This window comes from Vulpes vulpes, chromosome 12 (assembly GCF_048418805.1).
Source record: "Vulpes vulpes isolate BD-2025 chromosome 12, VulVul3, whole genome shotgun sequence".
Classification (NCBI taxonomy): Eukaryota; Metazoa; Chordata; class Mammalia; order Carnivora; family Canidae; genus Vulpes; species Vulpes vulpes.
Window position 1 is genome coordinate 77,519,811 of NC_132791.1, and position 19,395 is coordinate 77,539,205.

Consider the following 19,395-nt stretch of genomic DNA (forward strand, 5'->3'; position numbering starts at 1 on the left):
TCCAGTATCATTATTTACCACTTAATTGTGAGGCATCACCCTACAGGTGTTAACTTGTACCTCATGTTATTTTCCTTCTTCTGGTATAGCAGAATCCTTTTAATATCCTTTTTAAAAAGATTTGTCTAGTACTCCAGAATAATATTAAATAATAGTAGGAAGAATAAATCCTCTAACAGTAACTACTAATGTTCCACTAAGAAACAAAAACTAGCCTACTAAACATACTGGCAAATAACTTTTAAGCATCTCCTGAGTTTAATGAAAGATTTCCTTTTTCCTTTAACTTCATAGAATTAAGTTTTATTTTATTCAACATTCCAATAACCTTACATTCTTAGGTAGATCCCAATTTGTCATTATTTGGTAATTTTTTAAGGGCTGCCAGAGCTAGTTGTTTAGATTTAACGGAAGATGTATTAATTAATTGACACATTGCAATATACTAGAGCATGCTTTCTTTATTAGATTTTATCATATTTCTTCAAAACATGAGACTTTTTCAGAATCTGGAATCATTTCATTAGCTATTGACTTGTCTTTTCCTTAAATGTCTAAGAGGATACACACTTGGAAACCTAATTTTTTAGGTTGGTAGCTCATCAAAGGCCTCAAATTTTCACCACTTATCTTGGTTCTCACTTACTTATAGGTTCAATTTAGCAATTTAGATTTTTTTCAGAAATTTTTACATATCATCGGTATTTTTAAATAAGTAAACATGAAAGAAAATGTGTCCTTATCATTTTAACACAATTCAGTTCTATAGGCTTGGACAAAAGTATTGTTAAAATAGGGGCACCTGGGTGGCTCAACTGAGTGTCCAACTCTTGGTTTTGGCTCTGGTCATGATCTCAGGGTGGTGAGATCAAGCCCCATGTTGGGCTTGGCACTGAGCATGGAGCCTGCTTGAGATTTCCTCTCTCTCAAATAAAAAATAAAAATAAAAATAATTTTTAACTTTGTGAATGTTTAAGGAATTTTTGCAGTTTTTTATAAATGTGCAGATTTTATGCTTTGCATTGTGTTTGGAGTTTTAATGATTTCACTTTTGTATAAGACTTGCATTTGGCTGCTTTCCTGTCTTTCAGTTGTTTCTGTGGGTTATTACTCATACATAGTACTAAAGGATCAAGAAAATATTTGCTTCATTTTCAGTGGTTAAACCTTTTGAAGAAATCAGTTCCTAGTATTCTTGAATAATTGATAGAAAACTGTCTTATCACATTACTGACTCTAATATTGCTACTAGTATTTTACCATCAAAATAGTATTAGGGGGCACTTGAGTGGCTCAGTCTGTTGAGGGGCCCACTCTTGGTTTCTGCTCAGGTCATGACCTCAGGGTCCTGGAATTCAGCCCATCGCCAGGCTCTGCCATCAGCAGAGAGTCTGCCTCAGGATTGTTTTTGTCCCTCTGCTCCTCCCACCTACTCTCTAAAATAAATATATTTTTTTTAATGGCATTGGGCATTTCTGAGATACAACTAACACACTAAGAAATATACCCCATACCCATTTTTACTGTTTTTCACATAAATAGTAGGTGTGAGATATTTGTGCTTTTTATCTTTTGGCTAATTAACAAGTCATGGTTACAGATTTCAGGAGATGGAAGAATCCTAGAACTCTTGGAAGGAGATCCTTCCTTACACAGGCACTTGAAAAAATATGCATGCTGATTTGCTACTTGGCTGACCTCCTGTAGGCATGCTCTACAAATCCAAGAGTTGAGTTTACAGATCTCCTTCCTTTGCTTCTAATCCGTTCATGCAGTATAACTGTACCCTCATGAAAATGCAAACCCTAAAATAAGACTCTACATCTTTACTTTTTCACGGGGATTGTGTTGTCCCTACAGCCCTAAACGAAGTTTGCTCTTCTCCCAAGAAGAATGGCACTTCACCCCGGGACCTGCTAGATGGTTGTGGTCTACTCCAAAGGCCTAAAAAGATTCCATCATGAGTTCTGTTGTAAAAAGTACTGCACATTCAGTGAACTACTTCAGAGGCCTCTGTCACTAGTAACTAGAGAATTTTCAGTCCTTTTGAAAGAGTTGTGGTCGATTAGATCCTTAAGTGTTGGGGTTGAATCAGTTATTGTTCTAAGTTTTTGGTAAACGTAAGGTTTTTTTCTCAGAAATTGTGAGTGGCTCAGAAAAGAGCCTGTGGTTCAGTGTGGGTTTGTTTCCCCTCCACTCCAGAGGCTGGGGTCACCCTCTAGGCTTTAGTGCTTGTGAGGTGTTACTTCCCCTTGGCCTTGTGGTGGCTCTCGGTCTTCTTGGGCAGCAGCACGGCCTGGATGTTGGGCAGGACGCCGCCCTGCGCGATGGTCACGCGGCCCAGCAGCTTGTTGAGCTCCTCGTCGTTGCGGATGGCCAGCTGCAGGTGGCGCGGGATGATGCGCGTCTTCTTGTTGTCGCGGGCCGCGTTGCCCGCCAGCTCCAGGATCTCGGCCGTCAGGTACTCCAGCACGGCCGCCAGGTACACCGGCGCGCCCGCCCCGACCCGCTCCGCGTAGTTGCCCTTGCGGAGCAGGCGGTGGACGCGGCCCACCGGGAACTGGAGGCCGGCCCGCGACGAGCGCGTCTTGGCCTTGGCGCGAGCCTTGCCGCCCTGCTCCCCGCGTCCCAACCCGGCCTAAGAACTGATACATTATAACGGGAAAAAAAATCCGTTAGGCCTGTACCTGGCCTATTTATAATCCGACGGTAGGTGGTGAGTTGCTATTTGATTTGGCTGATAGTCTACCAATCAGAATGTTCCTGGAATCACCTTATTTACAAGCACAGCCCTACCCATAGCCCAATCAGATGTTGGCTGCCCAATACGTCATTGAGCGCTGCGCCTATAAATACCACCTTAGGCGCCCTGGAGTGCCAGTTGTTAGGCTCACTGGAGTTTAATCAGTGATGCCGGAGCTGACCTCGAAGGGCACTACCATCTCCAAGAAAGGCTTCAAGAAAGCTGTAGCCAAAACCCTGAAGAAAGAAGGAAAGAAGCGCAGGAGATGCCGGAAAGAGAGCTATTCTATCTACATCTATAAGGTGCTGAAGCAGGTGCACCCCGACACGGGCATCTCGTCCAAGGCCATGGGCATCATGAACTCGTTCGTCAACGACATCTTCGAGCGCATCGCGGGCGAGGCGTCGCGCCTGGCGCATTACAACAAGCGCTCGACCATCACGTCCAGGGAGATCCAGACGGCCGTGCGCCTGCTGCTGCCCGGGGAGCTGGCCAAGCACGCCGTGTCCGAGGGCACCAAGGCTGTCACCAAGTACACCAGCTCCAAATAAGACGAGTCAAGTTACCAGACAAGCTTTATAACCCAAAGGTTCTTTTAAGAGCCACCCACATTTTCCAAAAGACTGTTTGCTCTTAGTTGTAATATATGTGGGTAGGTCTAATGACCTAGAAACTGTTGGTCCAACAAGCAAACAGATTTCTTCTGATTGCAAGGTTTATTTTGCTCACACCATCTACTATGTTTGAGAAATAAGGTCTCCGTGCTTGCATGACTATCTTTTAGTTCTTAATACCTTACTGCTTTGTTTATGCATCTACAGCATTTTCAGTGGGACTTGAGATCTAGGTGAAGCAGTTCAGAGAAGGGAGTTATTTCAACAAGTTCAGATGTGTCCTCCGGGAGGTCCTTCCAAGGGCTATGAAGGCCATGAGGCATATGGCTTGCCTTTCTCCACAAAACCTTACTATATAAGTACTTTGTATCAGATGACAGCCAAAGGAGCCTAGAGCTGTGGAAAGACTTTACAGCCCTTAGGACAGTCTAGGGTGGGAGCATTAGTTGGAGCTGTTTTGCTTCCTCTTTACATTGGCTGCGGTGTGTGAAAAAAATTCCTGTAGGTCAGGCTAACTGCCCATAAGCTACTATTTGAGGCCCAAGGCCCAGAGTTTCTTGGTCTGATTTCATCTAAACATTTATTCCAGTTTCTAATCTGTGCTATTTGTTGAGAACAGGTTCAGAGTGTGTGGAGATCTTGCTGTGTCAACTATAATTCACACTAGAACACAATAATCTGGCTAAACCATCAATTGGCAAACAAGTAACAGTAACAGAATTAACTTTTTTTCATAATTTCTTACAGGTTATAATAGAGTTACTTGTTTTTTTGTTTTGTGATTGGATCGTTAAAATTGAGTTTGTGCCCTGAATTACTGGACACGAATACCGAGATGTTCCAAATTGTAGATACTGGTAATACAGTATTTATCAAAATAGGATGCCCAGTACGCAAGTCAGAAGACTGGGGGTACAAGGTCTAATCTGTCATAATCATTAGACTCTTCTGAGCCTACAAGCATTTTTTAAAAAATCAGTGAAAAAGGCAAAGGAAATTAACAAAAAAGAAGGGATCAGATTATTACTACTTCCCAGAAACCTGTAGTCAGCTGGAATCCTCAATTTGACTGTTAACTTTTATTTTTATTCTTCCCTTTTTAAAAAGACTTAATATATATACATCTTCTTTACAAAAAAATTAAAATACAAGCAAACTTTAATACCATTTGATTGAATATATATAGTAAAAATTCGTGGGAAAAAAAGGGTCACATGCTTCTATATATAGTGAGACAGCCCCTGCAGAACCTCTGGATGCCTTAGCTGGGAGTCCTTGAAGGAGCTAATAGATGGTACATCTGTGCCAAATTGTATAGGAAGGAGGCATCATCTTCAGTCAGGGGTCCCAGCTGCCCTGATAAAACCTCATGAAACAGCACAGGTCCCACATTTTTATCAACTTCTGGAGTTGAAAAGTATTGTTTTTCAGGCTGGTTCTTTCCCTTAGCAGCATGTATTTAAGATTTATCCATTTTTGTTATGTGAATTGATATCTTGTTCTTTTTTATCACTAAGTAACTCTTTTGTATGGCTATACCACAGTTTGTCTATTCATTTACCTATTTCAAGGGATCTTGGTTGCTTCCACTTTTTATCCATTGTGAGTAAAGTTGTTATAAGTATTTGTGTGCAGGTTTTGTTGACATAACTTTTCAAACAGTTAGGTAAATAAAAACCAAGAGCACAATTGCTGGGTTGTATGTGTCCCTTTATAAGGAATTGCTAAACTGTCTTCCAAAGTGGCTGTGTCATTCAGCATTCTCACTAGCAATGATTGAGAATCCTTCTTGTTCCATAACCTTGTCAGCATTTGGTAATGTCATGTTTTAGATTTTAGCCATTCTGACAGGTGTCTAATAGCTTATTGTTTTAATTTGCATTTCCCTAATAACAGTTATGTTCAGGATCTTTTGATATGCTTATGAGCCATCTGTATATCTTTTTGGTGAGATGTCTGTCCATATCTTTTGCCTATTCTTTTCTTTTTAAGATTTTATTTATTTATTCATGAGAGAGAGAGGCAGAGACATAGGCAGAGGGGAAGCAGGTTCCATGCAGGGAGAGACGCTCAACTGCTAAGCCACTCAGGTGTCCCTCTTTTGCCTATTCTTTCATTGGGCTTATTTTGTTACAGTTGAGTTTCAAGCATTTCTTAAAATATATTCTAGATACAATCCTTTACACATACATGACTTGCAAATATTGCAATATGAAATGAAAGGCAGACTTTTCATTCTCTTACCAGTGTCTTTAGCAGAGCATATGTTTCTAATTTCAAAATATTTTGAAATTAAATGCAAGCCACATTATAATGAAATATAACGCAAGTCACACAAATATTGGCTACATATGGAACTTTACGCTTTCCAGTAGCCACATTTAAAGTAGAAAAAATAAACCAGTGAAATTAATTTTAATCAAATATTTTATTTAATCCAATATGTAAAAAAATGTTACAATTTCAACATGTAATAAAGGTAAAATTATAGCAATTTACAGTTTTAAAAATTAGATCTTTGAAATCCAATAGGTATACTTATAGCATGTCTTAGTTCAGACTTGCAACATTTCAACACATATGACTAGTGGCTACCATACTGGACACTATAGCACTAAATTAACTCTAGGCAGCCTAAACCACACTCCTTGCTCTAAACACCTATGGCAGACTCACAAATTTGTAACTGTAATCTAGGGCTCTCCATGAATTCCAAACTAGTAAATTCAACTGCTTTCTCAACATCACCATTTCAACATTGTGCAGCCACATCAAAATTCTCTCCACAAGGGTTCACAATCTCTCTTGACAGTGTTTTCAATCTCCATGGTTCATTGTATCCAAGCCAGAAATATGGTATTTTTTTCCTTGTTAGCTCCTTTTTTCAGTTCCCACTTCAATATATCTACAAGATATGTTGATTTTATTTCCTATATATTTTTGTTATCTGACCGCTTTTCACCTTGTCCACTGCCACCGTTTTTGTCCAGACCCTGATATCTATCTCACATCTGGATTATTGTCCCTAGCTAGTCTCACTATTCTTAATCTTGTCTCCTTAAAATCCACTCTCCACTCAACTGACAAATATTAGATGAGAAAAATTTTTGTTTTCACTAAACAATAACTGAAATTTAGCATTCCTTTCAATTATGAATACTGCATAGCAAACAGACCTGTCATACTAGCCATACCTGTGGCTATGTTGACATTGGAAATCACAGCCATATTCCTAGCACTTTCCTGTGGTTACAGATATCTCAAAATATTGTTAATGCTCACGAGAACCTAAAAAATATTATAATTGTTATTTTATTCTGAAGTGCCAATGAAGAAGCACAAATATAACTATATCAAACATTTAAAAATATTTTGAAAAAAATAAAAATAAAAATAAAAATATTTTGAAAACTATTTCAATCTGGTGTTGTTTTATTATTAAAGCTTATATTTTGGGGTGCCTGGATGGCAGAGTCTTGGTTTTGGCTCATGATCTGGGGTCCTGAGAGCGAGCCCTGTGCTCATCGTGGAGTCCACTTGAGACTCTCTTTCTCCCCACCCACCCACACTTTCTCACTCTCTCTCTCTCTCAAATAAATAAATAAATCTTAAAAGAAAAAAGCTCATAATTTATTGTATTTACTCAGATATTTATCCTAAGATCTATATAAGATCAACTAGACTTCCAAAGAAATCTATAGTACAGTAAGTTAAGAACCACTGTCTAAGGATTCCAGCAAACATCTTACTCATAAAGTATACTGGAGACAGTTATAAAAATCAGACGACAGAATTCCACTAATTATCCACTTGGGGTCAGATGACTGAATTTTAGCTTTTAGACTGATTCCTTCCTCCAGGATGCAGACTCTCTGGCCACAGAGTCCTGGGATTGCTAGACTATGCTATTACATCCATGCATGAGTGTCTGCCAGAAACACACATCATTGTTTTTATCAATGAAACAATTTCTCACATTACTTCTGCTATCAAACCCCTATTGTGAGTGGAGATGAAGAGCTGAAGAACTTGTAGGTCAGATGGTAGCTAACATTATCTGGAAGGTGAATCTGTATGAGGAAATTCCACTTATCGGTTTCCCTAGGGCAGCTGCAACAAGTTACCACAAACTGAGTGTCTTAAAACAATAAATATTCTTTCACTGTTTTGGAAGTCCAAAATCAGAGGGTTGGCTCCTTGTGGAGGCTCTTAGACTCTGTTCCATGTCTCTCCCTGGGCTTCTGGTGGTGGCCAGCAGTCCCTGGTGTTTTGGGCTTGCAGCTGCATCACTCCAGTCTCTGCCTGCCTCCGGCTTCAGATGTTCTGTTCTGCATCTCTGTGTCTGTGATGTCCTTCTCCTTTCTCTTATAAGGATACCTTAAATCCAGGATGATCTCATCTCAAGATTCTTTTTTTTAAGATTTTATTTGAGACAGCATGAGAGAGCATGAGCTGGAGGAGAGGCAGATGGAAAAGGAAAGGAAGACTCCCCACTAAGCAGAGACCCTGATGCAGGGCTCCATCCCAGGACTCTGGGATCATAACCAACTGAGCCACCCAGGTGCCCCTCAAGATTCTTAATTATGCTCTTTTTCAAGGTCACATTCATAGGTATGAAGGGTTAAGACTTGGACATATCCTTTTACAGGGCACAGTTGAACCCATTACATATCACAAATTAACAAACTGCCCCTAAGGTTTAGCCTAACATCGATTCACACAAAATTTACATTATGCTATCTGGGCTGAAGTGATTTATTGACTGATGAGTGGGAAAACAACTCTATTTTGTTTGGGGTTGGCAGGTCCTGTCTCAGAACCTTTAGATTGCTTCTTGATGTCAGTGGGCTTGGTGACCTTGAGCATGTTGAAGTACAATGGTCTTACTCAGGGGTGGCAATTGTCTACTGTGATGATGTTACTGATCTAGGCATCCATAAAGCAGGAGGACAGGTAAAGGGACATGTTCTTATGATGTTTCTCTAAGTAGTTGTACTTTCAGATGTGGTAGAGGCAGTCTTTCTTGATGACTAATGGTCCTCTTTATCTTCATCTGGTCACCACGCCAAACACCATTCACCCTCAAATGGAGACACTGCCAGTAGAGGGGCATTTCTTGTTAATGTAGGTGGCCTCAATTGCCTTGTTAAGCATCTGGAACCCCAGACTGATGTTCTTGTGGTATCATAGGAGCTTCTTCTTGCCAGTTTCTCCAAGCAGGACTTCTTATTTTGAAAGATGGTTGGCTCCTTTGAGTAGGCAGGCTCACTCTGAATGTCTATAGTCTTCCTGGTCACCTGAGAAAAAGCTGGACTGAAGTAATTTAGACTAAATTACAGACCACACAAAGCCTTTTTGGGGGCACCTAATTATCTCCCTCATTCATAACTGAGCAAGACCTTGTGAGTTTATGTCTGCATCACTGACTAGAAAGGAAACACAATGAGAGCAAAGACTTTCTGTCTTATTCTCTTACACACACACATTCACTTATTGAGCAAATGTCTGAAGTATAGAGGAAAAGGAAACAATTTTAAAATCTTTTTTGGAAAACAAAATAAAGAGTAATAACAAAATGTAGCCACTTTCTCTGACTAGCCCTTCACTAAAGGGAGAGCCATACTTGCCGGCTGGAGCAGTACAGTGAGGACTTAAATTGGTCTGGCTTATTCTGGTTCAGCTCCCTGGGTTTCCTTTGCTCTGCATACCTCATGGTCCCATCTGAGATGAGACTGGGAAGTTACTCCTTTGAGAGCTGAACCAACAGAGGTCTTTCTCCTGTTCTGGGTTCAGAGGTATTATAGCTTTAGGGGAATTATACCATGTTGAGCACCTGAGCACAACAGGCTCAGGTGCTCTGTCCTTTTTCCAGCCCTCACCTTATTGGCACTTGTTATGTTTTCTGCTCTGTAGCATAGTAACACCACAGTCTAGAATTAAGGAGAGACCACTAATACCTCTCCTGCTTCCAGGGCACATCTCAACCAGTAATCATTGCTGTAATACAGTGATATTAGGGTGAAGTAAACAGCTAGAGGTGCTTAGAGTGGGGAGCACCTTCAGGATCTGCTTTCCCCACTTCCCAAACCCAACTTCGCTGTATTTAAAGCAGAGACCTAGCTCTGCTGTGGCCCTTTCCACAGAAAATTCTATCTTGCCAATCCTCTATTACTTGAGGTTTGAGATGCCAGCAATAGGCAGGCAGCACCGTTCTTAAAACACACATTTTAAAAACCTGAAATAATAATAACAACAAAAACCTCTGTGTTCTCACTGCTTTCCCATGGATTGTCTTGGACTAAAGCTTTCCTCTTATTTGTCTGATATTATGCTAGTCTTCCAAGTTCTCAAATCCATTCTGACCTCCTTTGTGCCACCAAGTTCCTGAAAGGTGGGTTCTTGGTCTGCATTTGGTCTGCAGATCTGATCTAAAGAAAGAATTTGACCAACTGCTCTGCTTTTCTAATAACAAATGTTTCCAGGTTCCTAGTGGAAAATGAAGAAATTCATACCTCTCAGCAACTCTTACATATTAAGGAAAATTAAGAATATTTACAGAACCTGTGGGAATAAGGGGAAACAGAGCTTACAGGAAAAAAAGATAGTTTAAATGTTTACATTAGGGAGGAGGGGCAAGATGGCAGAAGAGTAGGGTCCCCAAGTCACCTGTCCCCACCAAATTACCTGGATAACCTTCAAATCATCCTGAAAATCTACGAATTCGGCCTGAGATGTAAAGAGAGACCAGCTGGAACGCTACAGTGAGAAGAGTTTGCGCTTCTATCAAGGAAGGAGGACGGGAAAAAGAAATAAAGAAACAAAAGGCCTCCAAGGGGGAGGGGCCCGCGAGGAGCCGGGCTGAGGCCGGGGCGAGTGTCCCGAGGACAGGAGAGCCCCGTCCCGGAGCAGCAGGAGCTGCACCAACCTTCCCGGGCAGAAAGGCCTCGCAGGAAGTTAGAGCAGGACCCAGGAGGGCGGGGATGCCCTCGGGCTCCCTGGGACACTAACAGACACCTGCGCCCCGGGAGAGTGCGCCGAGCTCCCTAAGGGCTGCAGCGGGCACGGCGTGACCCAAAGCAGCTTGGAGGGGCTCGGGCGGCAGCTCCGTGGAGGGGGCTGCGGGGCGGGAGCAGCTGGGGGGGCTCGGGCAGAGGAAGAGGCTCCGCATGGAGCTGCACGGCTCAGGGAGCAGCTCGGAGGGACTCGGGCAGTGGCTCCACAGAGAGGCGCTGCGCCACCGGGAGCAACAGCGCAGGCCTGGGAGCACTGGGCACCGGGGACACAGCCCAGGATCCGGCCTCCACCCGCGACAGGCAGAGGCCGGGAGGGCCCAGGACAGCGAGGACGCTCCTGCCCCGAATTGAGCAGATCAGCGGCCCCGCCCCGGAGCCTCCAGGCCCTGCAGACAGAGAGCCCCGGAGTTACTGCGGGAGCTGACTCCAGGGCTCCAGAGCTGGCCGCCGCCACTCCAGCTATTCCTCCTGGGGCCTCACGGGGTGAACAACCCCCACTGAGCCCTGCACCAGGCAGGGGCAGAGCAGCTCCCCCAAGTGCTAACACCTGGAAATCAGCACAGCAGGCCCCTTCCCCAGAACACCAGCTACGGACAAGATCCAGGGGAAGTCAAGGGACTTAAAGTATACAGAATCAGAAGATACTCCCCCGTGGTTTTGTTGGTTTTTTTTTTTGTTGTTGTTGTTGTTTTCTTTTCTTCTGATTGCTTCCCCCACCCCCTTTTTTCCCTTTCTTTCTTTTTCTTTCTCTTTGTCTTCTCTTTTATCCTTTTTTTCTTCCTTTTTGCTTTTTTCTTTTACTCTTTTCTTTCCTTCTTTCTCTCCTCTCTTTTGCTCCTTTTCCCAATACAACTTGCTTTTGCCACTCTGCACTGAGCAAAATGACTAGAAGGAAAAACTCACCTCAAAAGAAGGAATCAGAAACGGTCCTCTATCCCATAGAATTACAAAATCTGGATTACAATTCAATGTCAGAAAGCCAATTCACAAGCACTATTATACAGCTACTGGTGGCTCTAGAAAAAAGCATAAAGGACTCAAGAGACTTCATGACTGCAGAGTTTAGATCCAATCAGGCAGAAATTAAAAATCAATTGAATGAGATGCAATCCAAACTAGAAGTCCTAACGACCAGGGTTAATGAGGTAGAAGAACGAGTGAATGACATAGAAGACAAGTTGATGTCAGAGGGAAACTGAGGAAAAAAGAGACAGACAATTAAAAGACCATGAAGACAGATTAAGGGAAATAAACGACAGCCTGAGGAAGAAAAACTTATGTTTAATTGGGGTTCCCGAGGGCACCGAAAGGACAGAGGGCCAGAATATGTATTTGAACAAATCATAGCTGAAAACTTTCCTAATCTGGGAAGGGAAACAGGCATTCAGATCCAGGAAATAGAGAGATCCCCCCCTAAAATCAATAAAAACCGTTCAACACCTCGACATCTATAGTGAAGCTTGCAAATTCCAAAGATAAAGAGAAGATCCTTAAAGCAGCAAGAGACAAGAAATCGCTGACTTTTATGGGGAGGAGTATTAGGGTAACAGCAGACCTCTCCACAGAGACCTGGCAGGCCAGAATGGGCTGGCAGGATATATTCAGGGTCCTAAATGAGAAGAACATGCAACCAGGAATACTTTATCCAGCAAGGCTCTCATTCACAATGGAAGGAGAGATAAAGAGCTTCCAAGACAGGCAGGAACTGAAAGAATATGTGACCTCCAAACCAGCTCTGCAAGAAATTTTAAGGGGGACTCTTCAAATTCCCCTTTAAGAAGAAGTTCAGTGGAACAATCCAGAAAAACAAGGACTGAATAGATATCATGATGACACTAAACTCATATCTGTCAATAGTAACTCTGAACGTGAACGGGCTTAATGACCCCATCAAAAGGCGCAGGGTTTCAGACTAGATAAAAAGACAGGACCCATCTATTTGCTGTCTACAAGAGACTCATTTTAGACAGAAGGACACCTACAACCTGAAAATAAAAGGTTGGAGAACCATTTACCATTCAAATGGTCCGCAAAAGAAAGCAGGGGTAGCCATCCTTATATCAGATAAACTAAAATTTACCCTGAAGACTGTGGTGAGAGATGAAGAGGGACACTATATCATACTTAAAGGATCTATCCAACAAGAGGACTTAACAATCCTCAATATATATGCCCCGAATGTGGGAGCTGCCAAATATTTAAACCAATTAATAACCAAAGTGAAGAAATACTTAGATAATAATACACTTATACTTGGTGACTTCAATCTAGCTCTTTCTATACTCGATAGGTCTTCAAAGCACAACGTCTCCAAGGAAAAGAGAGCTTTAAATGATACACTGGACCAGATGGATTTCCCAGATATCTACAGAACTTTACATCCCAATTCAACTGAATAGACATTTTTCTCAAGTGCACAGGGAACTTTCTCCAGAATAGACCACATACTGGGTCATAAATCAGGTCTGAATCGATACCAAAAGATTGGGACTGTCCCCTGCATATTCTCAGACCATAATGCCTTGAAATTAGAACTAAATCACAACAAGAAGTTTGGAAGGACCTCAAACACGTGGAGGTTAAGGACCATCCTGCTAAAAGATGAAAGGGTCAGCCAGGAAATTAAGGAAGAATTAAAAAGATTCATGGAAACTAATGAGAATGAAGATACAACTGTTCAAAATCTTTGGGATGCAGCAAAAGCAGTCCTAAGGGGGAAATACATCGCAATACAAGCATCCATTCAAAATCTGGAAAGAACTCAAATACAAAAGCTCACCTTCCACATAAAGGAGCTAGAGAAAAAACAGCAGATGGACCCTACACCCAGCAGAAGAAGAGAGTTAATTAAAATTCGAGCAGAACTCAATGAAATCGAGACCAGAAGAACTGTGGAACAGATCAACAGAACCAGGAGTTGGTTCTTTGAAAGAATTAATAAGATAGATAAACCATTAGCCAGGCTTATTAAAAAGAAGAGAGAGAAGACTCAAATTAAAAATCATGAATGAGAAAGGAGAGATCACTACCAACACCAAGGAAATCCAAACGATTTTAAAAATATATTATGAACAGCTATAAGCCAATATATTAGGCAATCTAGAAGAAATGGACGCATTCCTGGAAAGCCACAAACTACCAAAACTGGAACAGGAAGAAATAGAAAACCTGAACAGGCCAATAACCAGGGAGGAAATTGAAGCAGTCATCAACAACCTCCCAAGACACAAGAGTCCAGGGCCAGATGGCTTCCCAGGGGAATTCTATCAAACATTTAAAGAAGAAATCATACCTATTCTACTAAAGCTGTTTGGAAAGACAGAAAGAGATGGAGTACTTCCAAACTCGGTCTATGAGGCCAGCATCACCTTAATTCCAAAACCAGACAAAGACCCCACCAAAAAGGAGAATTACAGACCAATATCCCTGATGAACATGGATGCAAAAATTCTCAACAAGATACTAGCCAATAGGATCCAACAATACATTAAGAAAATTATTCACCATGACCAAGTAGGATTTATCCCCGGAACACAAGGCTGGATCAACACTCGTAAAACCATCAATGTGATTCATCATATCAGCGAGAGAAAAACCAAGAACCACATGATCCTCTCATTAGATGCAGAGAAAGCATTTGACAAAATACAGCATCCATTCCTGATCAAAACTCTTCAGAGTGTAGGGATAGAGGGAACTTTCCTCAACATCTTAAAAGCCATCTATGAAAAGCCCACAGCAAATATCATTCTCAATGGGGAAGCACTGGGAGCCTTTCCCCTAAGGTCAGGAACAAGACAGGGATGTCCACTCTCACCACTGCTATTCAACATAGTACTGGAAGTCCTAGCCTCAGCAATCAGACAACAAAAAGACATTAAAGGCATTCAAATTGGCAAAGAAGAAGTCGAACTCTCCCTCTTCGCAGATGACATGATACTCTACATAGAAAACCCAAAAGCCTCTACCCCAAGATTGCTAGAACTCATACAGCAATTTGGTTAGCGTGGCAGGATACAATATCAATGCCCAGAAATCAATAGCATTTCTATCCACTAACAATGAGACTGAAGAAAGAGAAATTAAGGACTCAATCCCATTTAGAATTGCACCCAAAAGCATAAGATACCTAGGAATAAACCTAACCAAAGAGGTAAAGGATCTACACCTTATTTTTTTTTTTTTATGATAGTCACAGAGGGAGAGAGAGAGAGAGGCAGAGACACAGGCAGAGGGCGAAGCAGGCACTATGCACTGGGAGCCTGATGTGGGATTCGATCCCAGGTCTCCAGGATCGCACCCTGGGCCAAAGGCAGGCACCAAACCGCTGCGCCACCCAGGGATCCCAAAGGATCTATACCTTAAAGACTGTAGAACACTTCTGAAAGAAATTGAGGAAGACACAAAAAGATGGAAAACTATTCCATGCTCATGGATTGGCAGAATTAATATTGTGAAAATGTCAATGTTACCCGGGGCAATTTACACGTTTAATGCAATCCCTATCAAAATACCATGGACTTTCTTCAGAGAGTTAGAACAAATTATTTTAATATTTGTGTGGAATCAGAAAAGACCCCAAATAGCCAGGGGAATTTTAAAAAAGAAAACCATATCTGGGGGCATCACAATGCCAGATTTCAGGTTGTACTACAAAGCTGTGGTCATCAAGACAGTGTGGTACTGGCACAAAAACAGACACATAGATCAATGGAACAGAAGAGAGAACCCAGAAGTGGACCCTGAACTTTATGGTCAACTAATATTCGATAAAGGAGGAACGACTATCCATTGGAAGAAACATCCACATGCAGAAGAATGAAACTAGACCACTCTCTTGCACCATACACAAAGATAAATTCAAAATGGATGAAAGATCTAAATGTGAGACAAGAGTCCATCAAAATCATAGAAGAGAACACAGGCAACACCCTTTTTGAACTTGGCCACAGTAACTTCTTGCAAGATACATCCACAAAGGTAAAAGAAACAAAAGCAAAAATGAACTATTGGGACTTCATCAAGATAAGAAGCTTTTGCACAGCAAAGGATACAGTCAACAAAACTAAAAGACAACCTACAGAATGGGAGAAGATATATGCAAATGACATATCAGATAAAGGGCTAGTTTCCAAGATCTATAAAGAACTTATTAAACTCAACACCAAAGAAACAAACAATCCAATCATGAAATGGGCAAAAGACATGAAGAGAAACCTCACAGAGGAAGACATAGACATGGCCAACATGCACATGAGAAAATGCTCTGCATCACTTGCCATCAGGGAAATACAAATCAAAACCACAATGAGATACCACCTCACACCAGTGAGAATGGGAAAAATTAACAAGGCAGGAAACCACAAATGTTGGAGAGGATGCGGAGAAAAGGGAACCCTCTTACACTGTTGGTGGGAATGTGAACTGGTGCAGCCACTCTGGAAAACTGTGTGGAGGTTCCTCAAAGAGTTAAAAATAGACCTGCCCTACAACCCAGCAATTGCACTGTTGGGTATTTACCCCAAAGATGCAGATGCAATGAAACGCCGGGACACCTGCACCCCGATGTTTATAGCAGCAATGTCCACAATAGCCAAACTGTGGAAGGAGCCTCGGTGTCCATCGAAAGATGAATGGATAAAGATGTGGTTTATGTATCCAATGGAATATTCCTCAGCCATTAGAAACGACAAATACCCACCATTTGCTTCAACGTGGATGGAACTGGAGGGTATTATGCTGAGTGAAGTAAGTCAATTGGAGAAGGACAAACAGTGTATGTTCTCATTCATTTGGGGAATATAAATAACAGTGAAAGGGAATATAAGGGAAGGGAGAAGAAAAAGACTCCTAACTCTGGGAAACGAACTAGGGGTTGTGGAAAGGGAGGAGGGCAGAGGGTGGGGGTGAATGGGTGACGGGCACTGAGGGGGGCACTTGACGGGATGAGCACTGGGTGTTTTTCTGTATTTTGGTAAACTGAACACCAATAAAAAATTAATTTATTTAAAAAATGCTTACATTATTAAGAAAGCATAAATACAAGCAGTTCTTCAGGTAGTGTGAAATCTTAAAAAAAGACAATGCAAAGCAATCTTAATAATCAGTGGGAAAAATCATGATTAGTCCATAATCTTTAAACATTTTTATCCAGGCAATGAAAAACTCCCTTAACTCTCTAATATAATTATAGAGGGAAGTGAAAAAAATTTAGGATATTTGTAATTTAAAATCTTAAAACCATTAAAGAGAATTAAAGTGTCATTTAAAAAAAAAACTTACTGAAAGTAGTTGCACATGCTCACTTTCTTGTCATCATGTAACTTATGATAGAGTGAGCATCTTTTCTGTACCTTGGTGAATTGTCCTGTGTCCTTCTAAATTTGGATCAGCAGATTCCAACATTTTATTCTATGTATTCTCAATGTTGCAAAGTATCTTTGAGAATTCTTATAGTATGAAGTGTTTTGCCAGTGTCATTTTCTCTGGAACATCTTCATCCTTTTTGACACAAACACTTTCTAATTTGTGTCAGCAAGTTCACCTTCACTGAGTTCTTCTTGGTCATGTGGCTGGTCTCTCAATAGTGACAATACCAGCAGTCCCACTGCTTAGAAGTTTCTTCTAGAACTCCATTTATATTTAACTTGATTTCCACTTCCAGGATTATTATTTTTCATTTTTTTGTTATATTTTCATCTTGATGGCCAAATCCCTCTTTTGATGATCAATTCTTATCATGTAAATTTATCACTGGAAGACAAAGTGGCAACTAAAAGTACATGTTTTCTATTTGTGTATAAACGGGTAATGTATACAGTGTCTAGTAACCAACACATTTTAAAATAAGTGACGTGATAGGTCATATGACAGAACATAATGTACGTTTGTTATTTGTGCAGTGACTTTTGAACCGAAGACCCAGCACTGAAGTTTGTAATTTATGCAACTACTCACTACTAAAATTTGAACTGTGTTGTTGGATAATTGGTTATTTAACTGGACTGTAATAACTGAAATTCACTTATATTAAAACTGTGCAGTGTGAGAATTGTCTATGAAATAAGCACCCCATTAAGGAAGCTAGGAAAAATAAAAATAGTGAATCAGTGGAAGATGAAAGGTTAAATAATGAAAAACCTAGAAAAAAATATGTAGGAAAAAGAGAAGTGGCAAAACTTTTAAAAGTCTTCATTACAATAAAACTGTAATGCAAAGTAAATCCAAAAATAAAGAAATAGCAAATAAATACATTTTTAAAAATAAGAGATTAGCCAGTAATTGATGTGGTTTGTGAAAAGTGAGAAAACAAGCAAAAATAGGGATAATATAAGGAGTTGTAGTCACAAACACAATGCAGAGAAAAATCATTAGAGGCCAATTTGCTTATCTCTAAGAGGATATCTTTAAATGATTTTCTTGTAAAATATAATTTACCAAAACTTACTACAAATTATTAGCAAATCTAAACAGAAACAGTTTCATAAAAGAAGATATAGGGAAAATGGTCATAGAACTGTCAGCTGAAAAGAGACACCAATACAAATTATTTTTAAAAAGGAATTTTACCAAAGTTTTCAATTGAAGAGAATTCCAATATATTCAGTTTCAGAATATTAAAAAGACAGTTATTTTCTGGGGTTACCTGCATGGCTCAGTCGGTTGAGCATTTGACTTCATTTTGGCTCACGTCATAACCTCAGGATTGTGAGATTGAGCTCCCCACTGAGGAGTCTGCTTGGGATTCTCTCTCCCCACCTCCCTCTGCACCACCACCCCCCTAACGCTCTCATGCACACACTTTTTCTCTAAAATAAATCTTTAAAAGAAAAAAAAGAATGTTTTCCATATTATCTTTATGAATTGAATAAAAATTTATACAAAAGCTGAATAATACCATTACATGCAAAAAAAGGAAAATAGAGATGATTTAATTTCCAATATTGAAGTATAAATTGTAAATGATTTATTGGCAACCAGAATTCAACAGAACATGATGCCCAAGCAGGATTTTGTAAATATCCTTGCATAAATGCAAGGATAACTCAGCATTAGGAAGTTTATTAAAATAACTTATATGTCTAAAGAGGAAAGGCTTATGATCAATCCCCAGTGATGCTGAAAAGGCATTTTCTAAAACTCAGTATCCATTCTTAACTTACAGCTCTCAATAAAGCAGACATAGAAGAATTCTTCCTCATTATAAAATAAATCTAAGGAATCTGCAGAAGATTCTTCAGCTAAATGAGGGAAAAACAAGAATGCTTGATTTCTTCATTGCTATTTAACATCATTATGAAGGCTCTGAGCCATTGAAATCAGATAGGAGGAAGAAATTAGAAGCAAACTAATTAAAAGGAGGCAGTAAAATGTTTACTTTCAGATATTATCACAAAAACAAAAAACAAAACAAAAAAAAAACAGAAAAACAGAATTTACCAGAAAGGCAGTAAGAAGTCAATTCAATAAAGTATAATAGAATATAAAAATGATGCACAGAAATAATATTTTCACATACAATTAAATGCTAGATTTGAATAGGGAAATACACCATTTATAGTAAGAGCAAACCCAGAATACCTAGAATTTCTCTGCCTTCAGTCATCCCGATGAGTGATTTTACTTACTACATCCACTCATTTAGTGCTTCCTGTTATTTGCAGCCAAAGCATAATCTGAGGTAAAAGCTGTGTCAGGTTTGGTCTGAAGACCTTTTTTTAAAGATTTTGAGAGAGGGCACAGAGGGGCAGAGGGAAAAGCAGACTCCCCCTGATGAGCAGAGAGCCCGGCACAGGGCTTGATCCCAGGACCTGGAGACCATGAGGCAAACTGAAGGCAGAGGGTTAACACACTGAGCCTCCCAGGCACTAATGAAGAGAGGTTTTTATCAGCACTCTTACTTTTTGCTCAAGTAACCCTGAAGCTTTGGATATTCAGGGTAGCTTGTAGAGTGGTCACAAGCTACCCTGAATATACACTGAATACCCTTGTAGAGTAGATATTCAGGGTAGCTTGTAGAGTGACA

At 40.4% G+C, this 19,395-nt stretch overlaps 2 protein-coding genes across 2 annotated transcripts; one reads left to right on the forward strand and one right to left on the reverse strand.

Annotated features, from left to right (window-relative positions):
* Positions 1-2,242: 2,242 nt before the first annotated feature.
* On the reverse strand, positions 2,243-2,800 carry LOC112920416 (histone H2A type 1-E-like). The gene is made up of 2 exons (XM_025999213.2): positions 2,774-2,800; positions 2,243-2,638 (listed from the first exon to the last, which is right to left on the reverse strand). The coding sequence occupies exons 1-2, from the start codon at positions 2,798-2,800 to the stop codon at positions 2,243-2,245; spliced, it is 423 nt and encodes a 140-aa protein (XP_025854998.1).
* On the forward strand, positions 2,623-10,699 carry LOC112920488 (histone H2B type 1-A). Its single transcript, XM_072728991.1, has one exon. It carries the CDS (start codon positions 2,911-2,913, stop codon positions 3,292-3,294), a length of 384 nt encoding a protein of 127 aa, XP_072585092.1. The 5' UTR covers positions 2,623-2,910; the 3' UTR covers positions 3,295-10,699.
* The last annotated feature ends 8,696 nt before the right edge of the window (positions 10,700-19,395 follow it).